The sequence below is a fragment of the Colobus angolensis genome, unplaced genomic scaffold (assembly GCF_000951035.1).
Source record: "Colobus angolensis palliatus isolate OR3802 unplaced genomic scaffold, Cang.pa_1.0 Scaffold220, whole genome shotgun sequence".
NCBI classification, from domain to species: Eukaryota; Metazoa; Chordata; class Mammalia; order Primates; family Cercopithecidae; genus Colobus; species Colobus angolensis.
The window spans coordinates 704,377-728,165 of NW_012115378.1; the positions used below are offsets into that span (position 1 = coordinate 704,377).

Here is a 23,789-nt window from a genome sequence, read left to right on the forward strand (position 1 = left end):
CTGTCTCAAAAAAAAAAAAAAAAAAAAGCCTCCAGCTAAAATCATACTTAATGGTGAAAGACTATCTTTTCCCTACAAGGTTGGGAACAAGGCATGGAAGTCTACTTTTTTCATTGTATTCTATATTATAATAAAACCCCTAAATGGCCTGATTAGATAAGAAAAAGAAAGAAAAGGCACAAAAATTGGAAAGAAAGTGGTTATGGACTTAGTTGTGCCTTCCCTAAGTAATCTGAAGTCCTAAAGTCCAGGACACCTCAGAATATGACTATATTTGGAGACAAGACCTTTAAAGAGGTAGTTCAGTTGAATGAGGTCACAGGGGTGGGCCTGAGAGTGGCTGGAAGCGGAAGCGTTTCCTGGGATGCACACACAGAAAAGGCCATGTGAGGATGCAGTGAGAAGGCAGCCATCAGCAACCCAAGAGGAAAGGCCTCAGGAGGATTGACTAGAAGAGAGGATGAGGATTTATTGAAAATGGAAATGTACTATATCTTAATTGGGGTAGTGGTTACACGGGTACATATAATTTTCAAAATTTATCACACTATACATTTTTTAAAGCCTCTACAATTTAGTATATATAAATTAAACTTCAATTAGAATACAAGACAATAGAACCCCCTCCCCCCATATTTTCTTGACTCCTAAGGCAGCACTTTTTTTTTTTTAAGACAAGAGTCTTGCTCTGTCACCCAGGCTGGAGTACAGTGGAGTGATCTCGGCTCACTGAAACCTCTGCCTCATGGGCTCAAGCAATTCTTCTGCCTCAGCCTCCTGAGTAGCTGGGACTACAGGTACACACCATCACACCAGGCTAATTTTTTCTATTTTTAGTAGAGATGGTATTTCACCATGTTGGCCAGGCTGCTCTCGAATTCCTGACCTCAGGTGATCCTCCTGCCTCAGCCTCCCAAAGTGCTGGGATTACAGGCGTGACCCACCACACCTGACCAGTACTATTTTTAAGAGCCCACTCTACTGATTTCTCTTTAACATTACCAATTGATCACCATAATAACTTTGAAGAGAAAAGCATATATTTTGCTTAAATCAATAAATCACAGCAGGTACTGAGGTGAAAAAGTCTACCTGAGTCACAGAATAAGGGCATCGAAAGAAAAATCAATATATACAATGTTATGTTAATTCATTCAACAAATGTATAATGAGTACCTACCACACCACAAGTTAAGCAATGTTGTAGGAGATGGGGATACAACAGTGAACATATGGAACTTATATTCTGAGGGAGAAGATACAAAACATATATAATAAATAAATAAACCACATAGTGTTTTGAGAAATTTCTTTCCATTTTAGAGAATGGGAAATGTAGACCCTCTGGTTTAGGTGATAATATTTCATATATATCAACATCAACTTTTAATACTAGTCTCCTACATTTGAATTCCTTTTTTTAGTGGACTGGCCAGGAAAATTTATTCTACATATCTGGGTTTATTCATAGCCCTCTATGATGCTTGCATTCTATGTGCTGTTGATAAAGACATCAACTTTTGGCGTATCTTCAGCTGAGATTTCTGGGTATCAGAAGTAGTATCTTAAGGTACCTTTATGGTTGAACAAAGAATAATGATCATGATGGTAATAATAAAAGAAACATGAGAAATGCTCCTTAGAGGCAAGATAGAAATGATTTCTGTACTTTGGACACTCCAATTGTTCATTTCTTTAAGCATGTCACCTACTTTAATCCACCTGGGGTTATGAAGAGTACTCACATCATTTTAAACACAGGCTCACTTATAGGAACAACTAGGAGCTTCTGAGATTATTCTTTACTTCAGCTGAGTCTAGAATAATCATCGTTCAATGGGGGAAAAAAAGTGTTTGGGAGTTACTAGGGGATCTCAACCAGTGGCAGCTGCTATATAAAATCATATAACCTAAGAAAACCCCAAAGGCAAAATGAAGGGCACAATCTATACCATCAGGTAAATCCAAATTATCCTAGGTTCAGCCTCTGCCAACATTTTAAGGGAATTTAAGAGTTTCACGAAGGAGGAATGAAAAGGAGGAAGGCAGCGGCCAAAGTCAGGTTTTACAGCCTGACTTAGGAAGGAGCAGTGCCAAGCTCAGAGGTTTAACACTTTAGTTCTGGAAATTACGCGCTCAGTGGCTTCACAGCCTCTGCTAGCCCATCACCATAACAAGAAAAAAATGCCCTCAGCTTTGAGGGTTCTGATAAAAGGGAATATCGATGATTGCTCAGGAAAGGGAAGTTCTAGGCAAGGTAGTGGAAAATGTTTTGAGGCTGCAAGGGAGGAAAAAAGAGGAATGAAGATCGGGTGTTTCCAGATTTATGCCTTTTAAAAGTTCTTTATTCAAGTTTTAGATCTCCCTGTTTGACACTGCTCAATAAAAGCAACTAAAACTGATGAATGAACAACTTTATATATCTTAAGTGTAATTTTGACAATACTGTACATATCTTTGCTATCATAAGGTTGTTTCTTGAGACAATAGTCTGTTTTTTTTTTTTTTTTTCACGTGTTTAGCGTCATAAAGCTGGCAGAATGGTGAGGAGGATAGGAGAGGTAAGGGAGTAAGAGACTGGTAATAAAGATTAATGGTCCTGTAGTAAATGTCCTATGTAGTACTTAATGAATAAAGGATAACAGCAAAAGAAACAAAAGATATAAGACAGAAGAAAAGTGTATTAAAAAATTCACACACACTAAAGAGGGTAAAGCAATTAAGAAGGTGCTAAACCAAGCAGTGTAACTTAGGTGATTAGTGCTAGGTCATCGGCCTTATGATAAACAGGGTTTCCAAGTCTACTGTGCATCCATGGAAAGTTTATATCTCCCATTTGGTTGGGTGCCACAGCAAATGCCAATGTAATAACTTTGCCCTGTACTATAATCTGCATACACTAGCTGTGCAATGGGCAGAATGGCTCAAAGGGGAGCAACTTTAGCCTCTTTAATGGTCATGTAGATCATAATTTTGCTAACAGCTCCATATTAGAATAAAAGAGAAGGAAAATACAAGACGGTCTTCTTTATGAGTAGAAAAGAGTCAGTAGTTTCTGTGAATGCCTTAAAATAAAAACTCTTAAAAAGATGAAAAAGTTTCTATTCTTTTTTTTTTTTTTTTTTTTACTGCAACACTACAACCTTCCCCTACTCCCACAAAAAAAAGGGGAAAAAAACCTAATGGAAGAAAAAATAAAACCATGAGTGAAAACTGTTCCTGAAAACTTTGCAGAATTGTAACAGCTTTCTCTTGGTTAAATTGATTGGTATAGCAACATTATAAAATGACTATTAGGATTCATTGTGCACAACAGAAAGTGCTGAAATGTCAGCAGACTATACAGCGAAAAGTAATGGGTTCTGAACCCCTGTTAGTCAAAAATGATTTTGTTTCAAATTAGAAATTGATTTTTTTTGGACACAAGCCCTTTTCAGGCTTCTGGCTTCTGTAGCTAGGCCCAGGAGAGATTAACCTCCACCACAGCAAGGGCTGGCCTGATGATATCTTTCTCAAAGTGCCTTTTCAATTGCTGCTTTCTACTGTTGCTGTGGTCTTAACCAATAACACAAGTTATTTGTTCTTTTGCTATTACACTATATTTTTTCTCATTTTGCCATTTTATCTTAGTGCTGCCACACAACACAAATTTGAAGACAAGTTAACCGAAGACTGTGTTAAGCTTTGCAGTGTAACCACCACACCAGTTGTGACTAGTTCTTCGCTCTCCAAAGTGCAATGACTAAGAACAGAGGAAGCTGAGGTAAGGGTTTTCCATTTCTGAAGGACTGCTAACAGAGAAAGTAAAGATTCTACCTCATAAAGTTTCTTCAATTTAAGTTTTATTTTTGGAAGCAATGTCCAAAAAGAAACTTCTAAGTTGTTCTAAAGCAATGGAAGTCTACAAAACCTTTCTTTGCCTTATGTCAAACAAAACATACTTTTGCTTTTATTTCAAATTGTGGATAGTCCTCCCTCCCAAAATTTGAACGAATTATCATCTCTCAATTATGTGTAATAGGATTAAACAATTTCTAGATTAATCATAATCAAACCGAAAAAGCATGACAGAGCTAGTAGCAGATGAAAAAAGGCAGGGAGATATACAACTGCAAGATCTCACAAAGCACTGTCCAATTTTCAAATAAATAAATGTAAGAGTGGCTACAGAGATTATGAAAAGTAGGTTGCATGACACCAGAGGTAGAAAGGTGCTGGCCCAGTAGAAAAACATGTAAATAAGAAGGAAATCAGGATTCATGGTTGTGAGAAGGGAAAAAAAAGACACCTAGGAAAGAAGTGTGAGCAAGAGAGGGCTCAGACGTCTTTTTGGGCCTTTGTTTCCTGTACATCTTTTCTGTACAATAAAGCTCAGACTTGCTCCATTCTTTTCCAAAGTTGATCCTGTAAGGATGCCAGGATAGATTAAGCCAAAAGCTTCTCCTGGAACTGGGAAACAAATAAATTTGCTTCACTCAATATTTAACATACTTATTTATAATTGATTTCTTTAAAATCTACCACATATAACAGGAAGTATTACTGACACTTAAAAAGACTGCTAGGCAAAATATGCTTTACGCTTTTGAGATTTTGCTTTAGTCACAATATGGGGAGTTGTCCATGACCTCTCTTCCACCCTCCCCATGATTCTAGTCAACTGAGGATTAACTGTAGTTGTTAGGGTTTATTTTTCCAGGAGAGATTTATGTTTAGCATCTTACCCTCTTTACTCACTTGGAACATTATTTTAGTCTATGACCATACTTACTGCTGACTAATTCTTAACAGTTATTGCTTGCAAAAAGAGGGACAAGTTGGATACAGTTTTTCATTCCAGTATTCTAAGAAAAATGCAGATACAATTCACCAATCTAGTAAATGTGTTACCTGTGGCCTTGCAGGCGCACTTCAGTGCGTAAACATTTGACTTTTGCTCAGCATTGTAGGAAATCATCTGAAATTCACTGGCTAGCAACTACCTTCACCTACCAGCTTCTCATTTTGCCACTGCAGTTGTTAAACTTACCTCTTTCGGGTCTATGTGTATCTTTCTTTTGACATGACCACTGGGCATCATCTTTCATATGCGAATGAAACCCAACTGTCTTCTTCTCCTTCCTATTCTCTCCACTGTTTGGGGTGTCTTGGTACTTTTTAATGGATGATGATGTTCCAAGCAGCCAGCCATCGCAGTTTGACTTTAATAAACTGAAAGAACAACGATGAATGAACTGTTGAAGGCATAGAAGGGGACACAGAGCATACAGATATTTAAATTCAGTATGGGTTTAAATGCAATTCATTAAGAACTTTCTTTATCTTACTTTTTATTGAGGTGTAATTTAAATAATTTACTCAACATCTATTTTGTGTGCTGTCACAACAATTTTGGAAAAGAAATGGTCTTTATTCTCAAAAAGCTCACACTGGGAGTTGGGAAAATAAGATTCAAACTGATGAAACAGCTAATAAAGTCGCAGAGTATGACTAAGAACCAGGCTATCTATAGAAATAAAAAGTATGCTAAAACAAGACTTGCATATCTAAGATGTTTTCCAAGTACTAAAAATGAACACTAGGGATTAAAATATCACCAATGTGCCTCACACAAATGCATTTGTATTTCTAATTTTCAATTGTTATCAGTATTTATTAGGTACCCAGAGTATGTAAGAAGTAGTGTTAACAGTGCATGTAGAAGAACTAGACTCCATACTTACATAATTTCATTGAAAGGTCAACAAGACAAATACAGAATAGGTATTTTAATGAAAATGAACACATGTACATACTTTCTTCTCTATTAAACTGTGTTCCCACCATTAGCACATTTCCTCTTATATTTTCTTATTTTAGGGAGAAATATTCTAATGATGTGTTATCTCTCATTGTTCCCTCTTCATGTTTGTTCACAACAAACTCATGACACTTTGGTTTTGTCTTCCCCATGCCCACAAATAATGTGAAAATTAAAGAAAAAGACTTGGAAATGCATAGAGGCAGCTACTGAAAACACAAGATTCTAAAATTAAAATGTTTAAACTCCCCAGAAGCAGAGGGAATCTCCAGACAAGAATAAGCTGAATGGAGTGTTGCCAGGTCTATCACTTATTCCAGGTGGCCTTTGACCAGTATTCAAATCACATAATCTTCTATAAATGTCTCTGGTTTATACTGATCAGAATTTTTAGCAGTGTTTGCTCATATCATAATTTATTAATAAAAACCAAGAAAGTAAATGGTTTTATGTTCAGAATTATATAAAGAAAATAAAATCATTAGTTATATGGCTTAGTAAAGTAGGCACAAGGAAATGTGTAAGTGATACTCTCTCCATTTTTTTTTTTAATCAGAACACAGAGATCATTTTCCTCTGCAGACCAACCAGAAGATGTGTAACTTAGGGTTATATAAATTGCACTCATGGAACAGGAAAATACGGAAAATAAAAGTACCTTATTGTGAATGTTATATAAATTTATGTCAACCCAGAGGCCCCAAACCCAGGCAAATCCAATGACTACATCTCTGCTTGTTCTTGTAGAAAAATTAATGTGACCCCAACCATTGGCTTCCCCAAAATTGATTCATTCTCAGCTCAGTCAAACTCCCAATACTGACTGCCTTCTGCTTCTTTACAGCATTTTCACAGAAGCTTTTCTGTACCTTTATTCAAAATTCCATCTTGGTAATCCTCCATCTCAACTGGGAACTTGGCTTCTAATTTCCCTAAAATAAAGATGACTACATGAAAAATTTCTTCCTTCATTTGTATTTATTTCCATATTCACCCATCTACTATTCCTCTCCTAATGTCTCAAAAAAAATTTACCTTTTATTTGCACTCTTGATACCATCTTGACCCATCCCCTCTGTGACTACGGCCTGTCAATCATCTCTTTTTCTTATAACTTACAAACTCCTCCTCTAAACTGGATTCTTTCTTAGGGCTACAAACAAGAGCAGATCTTCCATTAATACCCAGTGTCAGTGAGCGTGTGGGGACAAGAGCACTTTAATACCTATTGCAGGAACTGCAAATGGGTATCACCTTTTTGTGAGTGACTTGTCAACACAAAATGAAAATGCATCTCTCCTTCAACAGTTCTACTTTTATCCCACACTTGAGGCCAGGAATTTGAGATTGGACTGGGCATCACAGCAAGACCCCATCATTAAAGAAAAAAAAATGTTTTAAATTAGCCAGGCATGGTGGCATGTGCCTATAGTTCCAGCTACTTGGGAAGCTGAGGCAGCAGGACAGCTTGAGCACAGGAGTTTGAGCTTACAGTGAGCTATGGTCATGTCACTACACTCCAGTCTGGGAGAGAGAGTGAGACTCTGTCTCAAAAAAAAAAAAAAAGAAAAAAAAAAGGAATTTCTCCTACGGAATTACATGAACAACAGCATGAGAATATTTGTTCCAGGATAATTACTGGAGAATTATTTGTAATAGTGAAAAACTGAAAGCAAATATCATTCAATAAGAGAACGAATAAATAATTATGGTACATATTCATCATAAAGAACACTATTCAGCCATTAAAAAGAATGAGGTAATTCTTTTTTTGTTTGTTTTTTGAGATGGAGTCTCACTCTGTTGCCCATGCTCGAGTGCAGTGGCACGATCTTGGCTCACCACAACCTCCGCCTCCCAGGTCAAGCAATTCTCTTGCCTCAGCCTCCTGAGTAGCTGGGAATACAGGCGCACACTATCATGTCCGGCTAATTTTTGTATTTTTAGTAGGGGTGGGGTTTCACTATGTTGGCCAGGCTGGTCTTGAACTCCTGACCTTGTGATCTGCCCGCTCGGCCTCCCAAAGTGCTGAGATTACAGGTGTGAGCCACCACGCCCGGCCCAGCCCTGGTTCCTGTTCTTAAAGAGATGTTAGTGGGGGAGATAGATGTGGAAACAGAATTTTTAACACCATATGCCAAATGCAGTAATTCAGAAATATACTGGATGTTATGAGAGCGCAAGGGCTAGGCACCTAACTTTATTTGCATAACAGAAGGGAGATTCCTGAAATATTCAAACTTAACTTTGGAAGATAAGGAAAAATGTAAGAATGTTCTAGGTAAAAGAAAAGAGTATTAGCAAATATACCAACATATGAAACTTCAGCTCATATTTTGGGAAAATTAAATAGCTAGGTATTGTTACAGCATTAAATTTTCAGTGTGTGATAGGGAGGAATGGAGATGAAGCAGGTGAGACAGTGCAGGTCAGATAATGAAAGGTTGTGTTTTCCATACTGAGGGGCTTGAACGCTATCTTGTGGCCAAGGTGGAGTCACTGAAAGGCTCTCAGGAGAAAAATGACATGATCCAACCTGAATTTATAAAAAATTATTCTGGCACCATTTAGAGAATGGGCTGCAGGAAACTGAATGAGGTGGAAGGCTGCTGAAACAGCTCTGGTGAGAGATGAAGGTTTCCAATAGAGAAGCAGTAGTAGGAACGGAAAGACATCGTTCAAGAAATATTTAGGATTTAAAAAGGACAGAACTTGATGTAAAAGAGAGGGAGAGAAAAGTCAAGAACGACTGGCAGAATTTTGGGTTGATAAGCAATACAGAGGAAGACTGGGGAAGGGTGGGAAAAATTAAGTGCAGCTTGAGGTGCTTATGGAACATCTGAGAAGATATTTCAAGAAAGTAATTTGATCAGTTACTCCATGGCTTTTTGCTATTGGCTGAGTGAGTTTAGAGGTGGTAGGGTTGAGGGAGACAGAGTTGAGAAAGAATATGCTTCAATTTCAATTTCCTTGGTGTAGGAGGAGATACAGTCATTCTTGTGAGTAAAGTGGGTATTGAGAAGACAGGTGAAGGTTTGGAGTTTGTATTGAGGGAATTTGAAATAGAAATGAAAAGAAAAAGATTTTCCTGAAATGTTGAGGCCCTAACAGAAATAGAAATCATCCATTTATAGCAGGGCTCAGGTGCAGAGATTAAAAAGCAGAGAAAATGGTGTGAGAGCTCGAACTAGGGTTAGGATTTCACTGGGACAATGCAGCTGACTGGAGATCAAGGGAAATAAATATACTAAAGTAGTTTAGGTCAACCATTCGGTCCAGGAAGAAAGTGAGGCAACAGGGACTGAAAGACTGGCAGAAAAATGAAGGGAAATAAATAATTTAGCTATCCCTTTAAGGTAAAGCAAAAATAAAACAGCAACACCACCACAAATAAAAAAACCCTTGGTATGGTATATGTGAGAAACATGAGAACATAAGCTAAAAAGGAAGAGGCTGGGATGACAGACTCAATGATTTTTCTGATGAAACCACAGTGGGTGATAGCAAACTCTGGGTGTGGCCATTGATGATGCTGCAGTGAACTGAGGAAGGCAAAAATTCTTTAGCTATGGCAATGGATAGATCAACCATATGCATATTGGGATCTCACAGAATGATGGTAGGAGTTATGGGGGAGAAAGTGACTTTAAGTGGGATGTCAAGGTCCTAGTGAGACAATGATGGAAAACAAAGGATGGAAAAGGATGGACTGCTGCAGTCAAACTAGACATATATTTAGATTCACAAAAATAAAGAGATTTGCAAGAAAAATGCTGGCACTCCTCTCTCTGTTGTTTATCAAATGTGACAGAAAGAATGGCCTCTATTAGAAGTGGTGCTCTCAGAAAAGATGCTGATTTTAGGCAGTGATTCACAGCTTGGCAATACATTTAAATAATCTAGAGAATTTTTAATAGAAGTGATGGACTGAGTCCCACCCACTTGTCAAAACTGAATTAATCAGTCTAGGGTGGGACCTGGATATTGTTTGCTTTCCTCTCTCACTCTCCTTTCCTTTAAAAAAAGCTCTATAGGTGATTCTAATGTCCAGATAGGATTGAAAATTACTGAGTTATTGTGAAGAGTGGGAGAAAACATTCTTTTAGAAAAAGGCAGGATGAAAAGAGTGCATTTCCTACGAAACAGGGATTCTCTAAGGCACCAGCAGGAAATCCTTGGGGGACACCAGGAGGGAAAGGGGTGTTAGTGATGTGAGGAAAACTAGGGGAGGAAAGGTAGACATTTAAGGGAATGAGAGTATAAGAAAAAATAGCACATGAAATACTCAAATTTTGGCATGAGTTTTTTTTTTTTAAGAAAAAGAACAAGTCCTTGATTTAGAAGACCATAAAATCTAGGTTGGAGAAACAGATAGATACCTATTAATTCCTCTGTTCATTTCCAATGGCCTGATTCAGGTGCTGGCCATATCATACCTAAACAATTGCTATATTGTCCAGTTTCGGAACCAGCCCTGGAACCAGCCATTTCTTTGAAAAGGTCTGGTACCTTGTATTGGGGGGGAAAAAAAAGCTATTGGATTGCCACAGCTTCCAAGTCCTTGCTGTGGGTATGGAAAGAGAATATATGTCTGTACCTATACAGTAATTTCTATATATAGGTATCTTTACATTGAAAAACATGAGTTTATACAGAGTTTATACTAGTATCTTCAAAATTCCAACTCTAAACCAACAGGGTTCATTTTAGCTTCTTCTCTTTCCATAGAATTTTAGCTTCTTTCTCTTCCCTTCTCCAACAATGGAAAAAACTGGCCATTTTCCATAATGTAATTGAAGCAGCATCATTCATCTGGGGTAATACCCGAGGTTTGTTGCCCCAAGCCAAGGAAATCAACGATGCAGACACACAAGGAATAAGTTTAAGAGCAGGGGTTTAATACGTGAGAGAAAGAGAAAAGCTCTCTCTCCTGCAGAGAGAGAGGGGCTCCTGAGTGGTTTTTCTGGTTCTGTGGTTAAATGCATGGGGTTTTATAGACAAGCCTGAGGAGGCGGTGTCTGACTTACATAGGACCCAAAAGATTGGTCGGACCAAGTGTGCCATTTTCACAGTGCATGAAGAAGGTGGCCACCCCACTCTAATTTTTTATTATGGAGATGGGTTCTCTACCTTGCCAGCAGCATGTTGCCTGTTCCTTTATGGTACATGTGATTGACAAAGAAAAGGGAAGATGGAGCCTCCATGTTGAACATGCCTGGCTTCCAGGTAACCTTTTCCTATTGGCACAGCTGCCAGCATTCACCCATGTAAGCTTCCAGTTTGGTTATCTATGTCTGCAGCTTGATTTTTCAGGCTGCTCTTTGTTAGAAAAGAAATGATCTGGGGGCTGCTTTTTGTTAAAAGGGGAGCCTTACTGAGGACTCTCTTACCCTCTCTAACTGCTTAAATAATTTCCTTTCAGCTCCTGTACCATCATTACTTACTTAATACTTTTGTATTAAAACAATATTCTGTCACCACAGCTATTCATCCTTTACCAGCCTACTCCTCTCACACCACATGCTTCTGGGCTACTTCTGCCAGTGCGCCTCTGTACGGACACTGTGGACACTGCAGGAGACAAAATGTGCTACCCAGCAAAATGAAGGATTGTTGGGCTCAGGACAATTAAGAAAAAGCAAACACAGGAAAGCTCTCTGCCCTCCCTTTAACTGCCTAAAAGCTGAACACAGATTTACAGAGACAAAAGGTACCCTGCTTGCCTTCTACTAGGGAGAACAAAGGTTAAACACTGAAGGAAACTTTAGATCCTCATCATCTGGAGATGACACCAGGGAATCTACATGAACAGGCTTTACCAACTAGCCTTTATCTGTCATTTAGTTTCCTTGACTCAATTTGCTACCTTTAGGAACTTAAAGTCCTTTATCTTTGTCTCGTTACTTTTCTAAAAGTTTACTGTTCCTTGTTGAAGATGCTATAAAAGCTGGAATGAAAACTACCTCTTTGATAACTACTCATTTTCAGAGTTTCTTCCATGTACATATGAAACACACATGCTAATAAATGTACGTTCGTTTTTCTCTTGTTAATCTTTTTTTTTTTTTTTTTTACATAGGTTCATTCCAACTAAGAACCTATGAGGGTTGAAGAAAAAATTATTCTTCCTCTACAACCCATTCCCTACCCAGCCATGACTGGGCTACTCCTAAGGAAGCTCTTCTCATCCCTCTGGGTAACAAGGCCCCATGCAAGGTCAAACTCCACATGGATACCTCCTTTTCATTCTGCTCAAGCTCCACCACACACCACCAGTGCAGTTCCCATAGGGAAGCCCTCCTCACCGTGCACAAGTTCTGATATTCTATGCCCAGCTGTCCTCTTCTATGGATGCCCTTCTCATACCACTCACATTCTAATGCCTCAAGATCAAATTATTTTTTGGCTAGGATGTGAGGTAGCAATCAAGGTTCATTTCTTCTCCATATTTATATCCAATATTTCTAGCATTACTTGTTTAAAAAAACTTTCCTTTTTCTACTGAATTGCTTGGCACCACTGTCAAAAAACAGTTGAGCATACAAGTGTGTGGGTCTGTTTCTGGATTCCATTCTTTTCCATCAATCTATTTATGTATCTTAAGGTGAATACCAACCTGTATTTATTACATAACTTTAATTTACATACGTAAAATTAGGTAGCATAAGTCCTTCAATGTAGTCTTCTAGAATAACTTAAAGACTGTCACTGCTATTCTAGTCTTTTCACATTTCCATATAAATTTCAGAGTAAGTTTGCCAATTTCTATAAAACAGTATGTTGGTATTTTGACTGAAATTGCACTGAATCTAAGATTCAGTTTGGAAAAAAATTTTGGTATTTATAACAATACCAACTGGTCAAATTCAAGAGCATATCTTTCTTTCCATTTAGTTTTCTTAAATTTGTCTCAGCAGTATTTTGTGGTTATCATGTAGAGATATTTCGCTTCTTTTGCTAAATTTATTCTTAATTATTTGATGGTTTTGATGCTACTATAAATGCTTTCTTTTATTTTCTATGCTAATTACTGCTATTATATAGAAATAAATTTTATTTTTATACATTGAATTTGTATTCTGTGATTGTGTTAAATTCACTTAATTCTAGTACTTGTCTCTGTAGCTTCCTTAGTATTTTTCCATGTATACAATCGTGTTATCTCAGAATAAAGACAGTTTCGCTTACTTCTTCCCAATATTTTTCCAATATTTTTCATGCCTGATCACACTAGAATCTCCCATACAATGTTGAATAAAAGTGAACAAGAGTGGACATCTTTAACGTCTTCCTAAAGGTGTTTATTATTAAAGAGATGTATCTCTGTTGACACTATCATTTTTCTAGCTTGATGAGAGGTCTTTTTTTTCTTCCTATAATGAATAGGCACTGGATGAGTTATGTCAAATGCTTGTTCTGCATCTGTTTGAGATGAAGTTTTTCTTTAATTTTTAAAACGGATTAAAATCTTTTTTATTGTGCTAATATAGCAAATTACATTGATTGATTTTCAAATGTTAAGCTGACTTTGCATTCCTGGGATAAAGCCTATTGAGTCAAGCTGTATTATGCTTTTTACACATTCCTGAACTTAAATTGCTGATATTTTGTTAAGGATTTTTTTGTGGGTTTTTTTTTTCCCGCATTTATGTCCATGAATTTATGTCCATGGGGAAGACTGGCCTGTCATTTTCTTTTCTTCTAATGCCTTTACAAGGTTCAGACTTCACAAAAGAAGTTGAGAAAAGTTCCTTCTTCCCATAGTCCAAGTGGTTCTCAAGTGTGGTAGGAGGAGAGAATGTTGCCACACAGAAGGCATATGGCAATGTCTGCAGAGGTGTTTGATTGTCACAACTTGGGGCTGCTATTGGCATCTAATAGGCAGAGGCCAGGGATGCTGCTTAACATCCTACAATGCACAGGACAGCCTCTCACAACAAATAATGATCTGGTTGAAACATCAATAGTACCAAGGCTGAGATGCCCTGTTCTAGTCTCTGAAATAATCTGTGTAAGACTGACATTTTCTTCAATAGATACTAGGTAGAATTTGCAAGTGAAGTTTTGATAGGTGTATAGTTTACTTCTGGGAAAGTTCTTAACTAGAAATTAAATTTCTTTAACAGATATAGCGTTATTCAAATTTTCTACTTTTTTGTACCAATCTTGGTATATTATTGACTTACAGGAATTTATATCATTTAAGTTGTCAAAAGTGCTTGCAAAAAATTGTTCACAACATTCCTTCAATACTTAAAAATATAATTAAAACATATAGTGATATACCCTTTTTCGGTCCTGATATTGGTAATCTTTTTTCTTTCATAGTAGGTTGATCATCTTGAAAAGGATTATTAATTTTATTTACAGTTTCAAAGAATCAACTTTTAGTGTTGTTGATTTCCTATTTGGTTTTCTTTTTCATTGCACGACTTACCAAAGAGTAGCTGCTACAAGGTTGAAAGCAGAATAGAAATACAGTCACAGACTCTATAATGATGTTTCAGTCAACAACTGACCAAATATATGACAGTATTATATATGACAGATTATAATATCAACTTTTTACTATACCTTTTCTATATTCAGGTACACAAATACTTACCATAGTGTTACAACTGCCAAGAGTATTCAGTACAGTAATATGCTCTAATTAGATCCCATTTGTCAATTTTTGTTTCTGTTGCAATTTAACTGCTCTTGGGGATTTCGTTATGAAATCTTTGCCTGTGCCTATGTCCTGAATGGTACTGCCTAGATTTTCTTCTAGGGTTTTTATAGTTTTAGGTTTTACATTTAAGTGTTTATCCATCTTGAGTTAATTTTTGTATAAGGTGTAAGGAAGGGGTCGTTTCAATTTTCTACATAAGGCTAGCCAGTTCTCCCAGCACCACTTATTAAATAGGGAACCCTTTTCCCAATGCTTGTTTTTGTCAGGTTTGTCAAAGATCAGATAGTTGTAGATGTGTGGTCTTATTTCTCTGTCCTCTATTCTGTTCCATTGGTCCATGTGTCTGTCTCTGTACCAGTACCATGCTGTTTTAGTTACGGTAGCCTTGAAGTGCAGTAGTGTGGTACCTCCAGCTTTGTCCTTTTTGCTTAGGATTGTCTTGGCTAGATGAGCTCTTTTTGGTTTCATATGAATTTTAAAGTAGCTTCTTCTAATTCTGTGAAGAATGTCAGTGGTAGTTTAACGGGAATAGCACTGAATCTATAAATTACTTTGGGCAGTATGGCCATTTTCACAATATTGATTCTTTCTATCAGAGCTTCTGCACAGCAAAATAAACTATTATCAGAGTGAACAGGCAACCTACAGAGTGGGGTAAAATTTTTGCAATCTATCCATCTGACAAAGGTCTAATATCCAGAATTCACAAGGAACTTAAACAAATTTACAAGAAAGAAACAACTCCATTAAAAAGTGGGCAAAGGACATGAATAGACACTTCTTAAGAGAAGATATTCATGCAGCCAACAAACATATAAAAACAAACTCAACATCACTGATCATTAGATAAATGCAAATCAAAACCACAGTGAGATAGCATCTCATGCCAGTCAGAATGGCTACTATTAAAAAGTCAAGAAACAACAGGTGCTGGCAAGGTTGCAGAGAAATAGGAATGCTTTTACACTGCTGGTGAGAATGTAAATTGGTTCTAACATTGTGGAAGACAGTGTGGCAATTCCTCAAGGATCTAGAACCATTTGATCCAGCAATCCCATTACTGGGTATATACCCAAAGGAATACAAATCACTGTATTACAAAGATACATGCATGCGTATGTTCACTGCAGCACTATTCACAATAGCAAAGGCATGGAATCAACCCAGATGCCCATCAATGATAGACTAGATAAAGAAAATGTGGTACAGATACACCATGGAATACTATTCAGCCATAAAAAGGAACGAGATCATTTTCTTTCAGGGACATGGATGGAGCTGGAAGCCATTATCCTCAGCAAAACAGTGCAGGAACAGAAAGCCAAATACCGCATTTTTTCACTTAAAAGTGGGTGCTGAACAATGAGAACACATGGACACAGGGAGGGAAATAACACACCGCGGGGCCTGTGTAGTATTCTGTGGTGTATATGTACCACATTTCTTTAATCCATTGATGGGCATTTAGGTTGATTCCATATCTTTACTATTTTGAATAGTGCTGCAATGAATATTGGCATGCATGTGTCTTTATGGTAGAATGATTCATATTCCTCTGGGTGTATACACAGTAATGGGATTGCTGGGTCGAATGGTAGTTCTGTTTTTAGCTCCTTCAGGATAATTCCTCTATTATCTTATTAGCTAGATGGCTTTGCGTTTTCTTTGGTGATTTCTGTAGAGATGGCAGTATGTTTCCCTAACTTACTATAGTCTACGTAGTGTTAATGCTGTGCAATGTTATGTAGAATGTAAGGCATTTTTTATTGCTAACATATGTTTACTTCCCCATTCTTTGTGACATTATTGTCATATACATTAGGTCTTAATACTTTAGGAATCTCAGTGATACTGTTTTTGCTTTAAACATTTATATTTCTTTTAAAGAAATTAAGAGAAGACTAAGAAAATACAGCCTTTTATATTTACACATGCACTATTTCTGATACTCTTCATTTCTTTGCATAGATTCAGGTTTCAACATGAAAAACATTTTATTATTTCTTATAACACAGGTCTGTTGGCAACAACTTTTCCCTGATTTTCTTCCTTGGGAAATGGTATGTCTCCTTCATTTTAGAGAGATCTTTTCATGAGATGTAGAATTTCGTTTGACAGGTTTATTTATTTCCTTTCAGAGCTTTAAAGATACCGATGTCTTCCGGCCATAATTGTTCTAAAGACATATTGACTGTCCTTGATCATCATTCACTACACAGCCATAAAAAGAAGATCATGTCTTTTGAGGGAACATGGATGGAGCTGGAGGTCATTATCCTTAGCAACCTAATGCAGGAACAGAAAACCAAATACTGTATGTTCTCACTTATAAGTGGGAGCTAAATGATGAGAACACATGGACACAAAGAGGGGAACAATAGACACTGAGGCCTACTTGAGGGTGGAGGATGGCAGGAGGTAGAGGAGAAGAAAAAGTAACCATTGGGTACTAGGCTGAGTACCTGGGTGATAAAATAATCTGTAAAACAAACCCCCATGATACAAGTTTATCTATGTAACAAACCTGCACACGTATCCCTGAATGACAAAGTTTAAAAACTGAAAAAATAAAAGTATTATCCTCCCCTTTCCCCAAAAAAAGGAGCAGAAAAGGAGAAACAGCAACAAACAAAAAAAGATAAACTAATACATTGGGAGTGGGGGAAGAAAATGGTAGACCTAAGTTCAACAGTATCAATAATTAAGTTAAATTTAAATGAATTAAGCATTCAAATGTCAGACTAGAGAAAAATGCAGAACAAAATCATATGTTGTTTACAAGAGTTAACACTTTAAAAATAAAATAACAAATAGGTTAACATAAAAGGATGAAAAGAGATAGGCCATGAAAACAGTACACATGAAAGGTTGGAATGGTTACAAAATAAATTAAATGTTAAGCAAGAATGTTACCAGAGACAAAGAGAAATACTTCATCATGATAAAATGGGCAAATAATCAGATAGACATAATAATCATAAATACATATGCATCTAGAACAATGCTTCAAAATACATATCGTGAAACTGATAAATCTGAAGGAAAAAGTAGAGAAATTAAAATCATATTTGGATATTTTAACATTTCTTTTTTATCAGTTGACAATACCAAAAAATAAACCCCCGGAATTCAGCAGGCTAAAGAAGCAGTGAATAATACTATTAATTGATTTGATCGAAGTGACATGTACAGAACACTACACTCAACAGCAGACTTACACATTTTTATAAGTGCATATGGAATACTGACCAAGATAGATCACACCTTGGGTTATAAAATAAAGTTCAATACATTTCTATAGAATAAAAGCTTATAGAATATGTAATCTGACCACAATGGAGTTAAACTAAAACTAAAAAACATCTAGAAAAATCTTTCTAGTATTTGGAAATTATTTAACATATTTTTCTTTTTTCTTTCTTTATTTTTTGTGAGACTGATTCTCACTCTGTTGCCCAGGTAGGAATGCAGTGGTGCGTTCATGGCTCACTGCAACCTCCACTTCCTTGGCTCAAGGGGTCCTCCTACCTCAGTTTGCTGAGCAGCTAGGAATATAGGCATGTACCATCATGCCTGGCTACTTTTTGTATTTTTTGTAGAGATGGGTTTTCACCATGTTGCCCAGACTGGTCTCAAACTCCTGGGCTCAAGTCATCTACCGGCCTCAGCCTCTGAAAATGTTGAGATTACAGGCATGAGCCACCACAACCGGCCTATTAAACACATTTTTACATAATCCATAGGTAAAGAAAATCACAGGATAAATTAGTAAATATTTTTTAAGGAATGACAAAAAAATATAACATATTAAAATTTGAGGGATAAAGAAGCAGTTCTGGCTGGGTATGGTGGATCATGCCTGTAATCCCCACACTTTGGGAGGTGGAGGCAGGAGGATCACTTCAAACCAGGAGTTCAAGACCAGTCTGGGCAACATGGTGAAACCCCATCTCTACAGAAAAACACAAAAATTAGCTGGGTGTGGTGGTGTGTGCCTGTAGTCCCAGCTACTCAGGAGGCTGAGGTGGAAGGACCACCTGAGTCAGGGGAGGTAGAGATCCAAGATTGTACCTCTGAACTCCATTCTGGGTGACAGACTTAGACTGTGTCTCAACAACAACAAAAGAGGCAGTGCTTAGAGGAAAAACAATTTCAGTGCTGTTATTAGAAAAGAAGCTTAAAATCAGTGATGTAATATTCTATCATATGAAGCAAGAAAAGGAAGAGCAAACCAGATACAAGGTAAGGAGAAAGAAGGAAACAGTATAGAGTAGAAATCCATAAAATAGACAAACAAAAACACAAAAGAAACAAAATTGGACTCTTGAAAAGATTAATAAAATTGGTAAACCCCTGTACCAAGATAAACTAAGAAAAGGAGAAAACTCAAGTTAGGAATCAGAGATGGTATCACCATAGAGCCTATACACAGTAAAAGGACATTAAGATTATATCATGAACAACTTTATGCCAATATATTTAATGAAATGAATACACACGTCTCTTAAAAAATATAACTTGTCAAAACCAACTCAAGAAGAAAGAGAAAATATGAGTAGCTTCATATCTGTTACAGAAATTGAATTCATAATCAAAGATGTTCCCACAAAGAAAACTGCCCAGATAGATTCATTGGTAAATTTTATCACATATAAGAAAGAAATATTGCCAACCTTACATAAACTTTCAGTATATAGAAGAGGAGGAAATACTTTGCAACATATTTTGTTACTGTGTAATACCCAAGATATTATGATAAAATAATACAAAATGGTATCATATCATGGCCAAGTTAGTATTTTTTTCAAAATATAACATTGATTTAACATTCAAAAATAAATCCAGGTAAGTGATACCACTGAAAGAAAAAAGGAGCAAAACCACAGATTATATCAATAAATGCGAAAAAAGCAGTTGACAAAGTTATGATTAAAAACTCTCAGTAAACTAGGAATAAAAGGAAACTTATTTCAATTTTATAGAGGACATCTACTGAAAACCTGTATTTAACATTTTACTTATTGGTTAATTACTGAAAATCTTTCCCCTAAGATTGGGAACAATATAAGGATGTCTTCTTTAACACTTCCATATTGTTTTGAAAGTCTTAGACAATAAAATAAGGCAAAAAAAAAAAAAAAAAGAGAGAAACAAAAGGCACAAAGCTTGGAAAGGCATGAATAAAGCTGTTATTATTCACAGGCAATGTGATTGTGAATTTCAATATCCTAAGGAATCTACAAAAACAAAACAAAAACATAAATACTGGTAGAGAATACGTCCATTTAACAAACTGCAATATATAAAGTAAGTCTTCAAAATAGTCTTTATATATCATTAAATTCCACAAAAAATGTGTAAGACTGGTAAACTGGAAACTATATGGCATTGCTGAATTAAATTTAAAAATCTCTAAGTAGGCCAGGCATGCTGGCTCACACCTGTAATTCCAGCACTTTGGGAAACCAGGGCAGGCAGATCACTTGAGGCCAGGAGTTCGAGAGCAGCCTGACCAACATGGTGAAATCCCATTGCTACTAAAAATACAAAAATTGGCCAACTGTGGTGGCACATGCCTGTAATTCCAGCTAGTGCAGAGGCTGAGGCACGAGAATTGCTTAAGCCTGGGAGGCGGAGGTTGCAGTGAGCCAAGATCACGCCACTGCATTCCAGACTGGGGGACACAGCAACACTCTGTCTTACCAAAAAAAAAAAAAAAAAAAATCAAAGTACACCCAGAAATAAACTATTTTCGTGGAATGGAAAACTCAATATATTTTAGGATGTCAGTTCTCCCCAAATTGATTGAATCATAATTCAATTTCCTTAACAGAAATTGATAAACTAAATCTAAAATGTAAAGAACCTAGAATAGAAAAATAATTTTTAATAAAAAAAGTAAGGCTTGAAGGTTTACTATACCTAATTTCAAGATTTACTATAAAGCTCAGGTAACCCAGAGTGTGTGGCACTGACATAAGAATGGACATACATATCAATGAAACAGAAGTCCATAAATCTGTGTGTGTGGGGTGTGTGTGTGTGTGTGTGTGTGTACACATTCAACTGACTTTTGAAAACTTTGGGAGGCTGAGGCGGGTGGATCACCTGAGGTCAAGAGTTCAAGACCAGCCTGGCCGACCTAGTGAAACCCCTTCTCTACTAAAAATACAAAAATTAGCCAGGTGTGGTGGTGTGCGCCTGTAATCCCAGCTACTCAAGAGGCTGAGGCAGAAGAATTGCTTGAACCTGGGAGGCGCAGGATGCAGTAAGCCGAGATCATGCCACTGCACTCCAGCTTGGGCGACAGAGTGAGACTGCATCCCCCCAAAAAACAAAAACAAAAACAAAAAAGAAAAAGAATGAACCTTAAATGTAAAAGTTAAAACTATATAACTTCTATAGCAAAACACAAGAGAAAATCTTTCTAACTTTCATCAATATTAAAAATTCCTGCTCTTCAAAAACACCATTAAGGAAACAAGAAGTTAAGTCACATACTGGGAGAAAATATTCACAATACATCTGTGAAGACTTTGCATCCAAAATATTAAAAGAACTCTATGTTCAATAATTGAGTTGTTTATCCAATTAAAACTGGTTAAAAGATTTGAACAAATATTTCACAAAAAGTTATATGAATGGGCAATAAACATCATCAGGAGAACTGCACACTGAAACCACAATGAGATGCTATTTCATACCCATTAAAATGTTTAAAATTAAAGTGATAATACCAAGCTTGGCAACGACATGGAGCAACTGGAATTCTGCTGCTTTGCTGAGAGAATTGTTATATAGCTTTGGAAAACAGTTTGGCAGTTTCATGTACCGTTGAAAATAAACTTACAATATGATACAGTAATTTCACTCCTAGATATTTACTTAAGAGAAAGAAAACGTGTCCACTAAAGACATGTACACAAATGTTCACAGCAGCTCAGTTGTTTTTTGTTTTGCCAAAATTTGAAAACAATCCATATGTCCATCAACAGATGCACTGATAAACAAGTTGAAATATACAATGAATTACTTCTAAGGAATAAAAAAGTAATGGACTACTGAAACATGCAGCAATTTGGCTATATCTCCAAAACATTACGGTGAGTAAAATATATCAGACTTATGCATATTGTATGATTCTATTTATATGAAGCTTTAGAACACGCAAAAATATTTGAAGTGATATATATCAGATTATTGGTTGCATGGGTTAGGGACCTTTGGAGGGAAACTCATCAAAAAGTGGTATAAGGTGCTTTGTGGGGTGATGAATACTTTCTGTCATAATTGGGGTTTGGTGTTAAATACACAAGTATATTCCTTTGTTAAAACACATCAAGCTTGATATGTGCATTTCAGTGAATATAAGTTATATTTAAATAAAATTGATTAACAATAAAGTTGAAGACAAATGCAGAAAACCTTTCACCAAAGAACTTTTAAATATACTGAGATGTATCAAAATTAAGAACTATGTAAGTTATTTCTCAAACCAGAAGCACCCAGATAACACACTGAAGAAACATTCACTGACCATGTACTTTGAACCATTCACTGTGCTAGGCACCACAAGTCAAAACCTATTTGTCAGATGATCAGTGTTTCTTATCAGTTCACACAGTCTAGATAAAATGCATACAATGAATTATTGTTAATAGAACATCATTCCCTGATATGGATGGAATTATTAGAAATAGTTTTCTGTCATTCTTATTTAGCATCTGATGGAGCTGTTAAAAGTGATGAAAAAATAATCAAAATCAAAATCAAGATAGCGGAAGAAAGCTTAAATCCTTAGCATTTAGGCTTGCTACACTGTAAGTCACCCTTAAGTTCCTAAGATTTTACTGAACTTTATTTCCATATTTTAATATTATAAAATATGAAATGAGAATCTTTGAGTAGCCCTGATTTAGGGTCGGGAAAGGAAAAACATTCTCAGTTCTTGAAGTTTAATGAGATTCTGGTAATTCAGAGCACCTTGAACTTTTCTTGCTATTTTGCCCAAATCTTATATCGCGATAGTCTGTCTGAGCTTGAATGGCAAATTTTAAATGTCATTCAGCACCAACTGAATACCATATGTATTTGCATTTCTTAAAAAGTCGAAAAAACATTAACCTTTTGTTTTATTGAATTAAAATGCCATGGAAATGCTGTTGTAGTCTTGGGGGAGACTGAAATACTTTTACAAAGAAGAATAGCTGTCATTTATTAAGACAAAGAACAATTCCTTGATAGGATGCCTTCTGACAAAAAGCAGATTGGTATTCTCATCATAGAAAAGGCATTATAAAAAAAAATCTAGCCTACACCTCTGAGACTTGAATAATTTAAAGCTGCATTTGGTGCAATTTGAACTTTTCTTTAGGAAGGCAAAGTTAAATACCTTTAATTTGTTCTAATTATTTCAAATTTGCAAGTTAATTATGGCTGATCATTAAATAACAAAAAGGACTATCATCTCCATAGAGTTTTACCTCCTACCCTCTGCATTACTTAAGCTAGATTTTAGTATGCATGAATTAACTTTCTAAATAATCACATGGTTTGACTAAATGGCTCAGTAAAATGAGCTCTGATCCTCTGAATAAGCATTAATGGACATTAGAAATGCTACTGGGACTCATGTTACTTACATTATAAGTATTTTTAATGGGGCCTTATTTACTAATCTTTATGTACTGTTCAAGTTAGAACACCATATAGATACATTATTCTGCTTTACTGGAGGAAAAAGTCTTATCTTTGAGACAATAAAATCAAATGTCCATTTAACACCAACTAAATTCACGTTAAAATTAATGCAGGGATGAGATGATGGGATTTAACTTGTTTTAGCTAGCTGCTCATCTCAATAAATCAATCTAGCAAAAATCGTCTGCTTGGTCTGTAAATGAAATATTACAGGTCTACTGATGTGCTAAGTGACTCAAGTAGCAAAGGCAGGTCCAATAATAACCATAAACTAGCATTTAAATTCCACGTGCTATTTGAAAGGAAGAATTCCTGATTTCTGATGTACTACTTTCTAATTACCATTTCTGTGCATACTTGGCTGCCAATGAATACAAGCCAGATGTCACATACCATACTGCTTAGAATTCGTCTTAAAGGTAATTTTCCTAAACATCTCAACTAAATCTTCATATTTCTCAGCAATGGACCTGTGAATGAACAAAAATTTTGAGACCAAGGTGTTTAAAGAACAACATTTCGGCCGGGCACGGTAGCTCACGCCTGTAATCCCAGCACTTTGGGAGGCCGAGGCGGGCGGATCAGGAGGTCAGGAGATCGAGACCATCCTGGCTAACA

The 23,789-nt window shown here is 36.4% G+C and overlaps 1 protein-coding gene across 2 annotated transcripts in view; it reads right to left on the reverse strand.

The window, feature by feature from the left end:
• KIAA1328 (KIAA1328 ortholog) overlaps positions 1 to 23,789 on the reverse strand; it is a 404,498-nt gene that overhangs the window by 55,097 nt on the left and 325,612 nt on the right. For both annotated transcript variants that reach the window (XM_011943647.1, XM_011943646.1), the window contains exon 8: positions 5,030 to 5,211. In XM_011943647.1, coding sequence (XP_011799037.1) covers positions 5,030 to 5,211 — 182 coding nt within the window. The remainder of the gene's footprint in view (positions 1 to 5,029; positions 5,212 to 23,789) is intronic.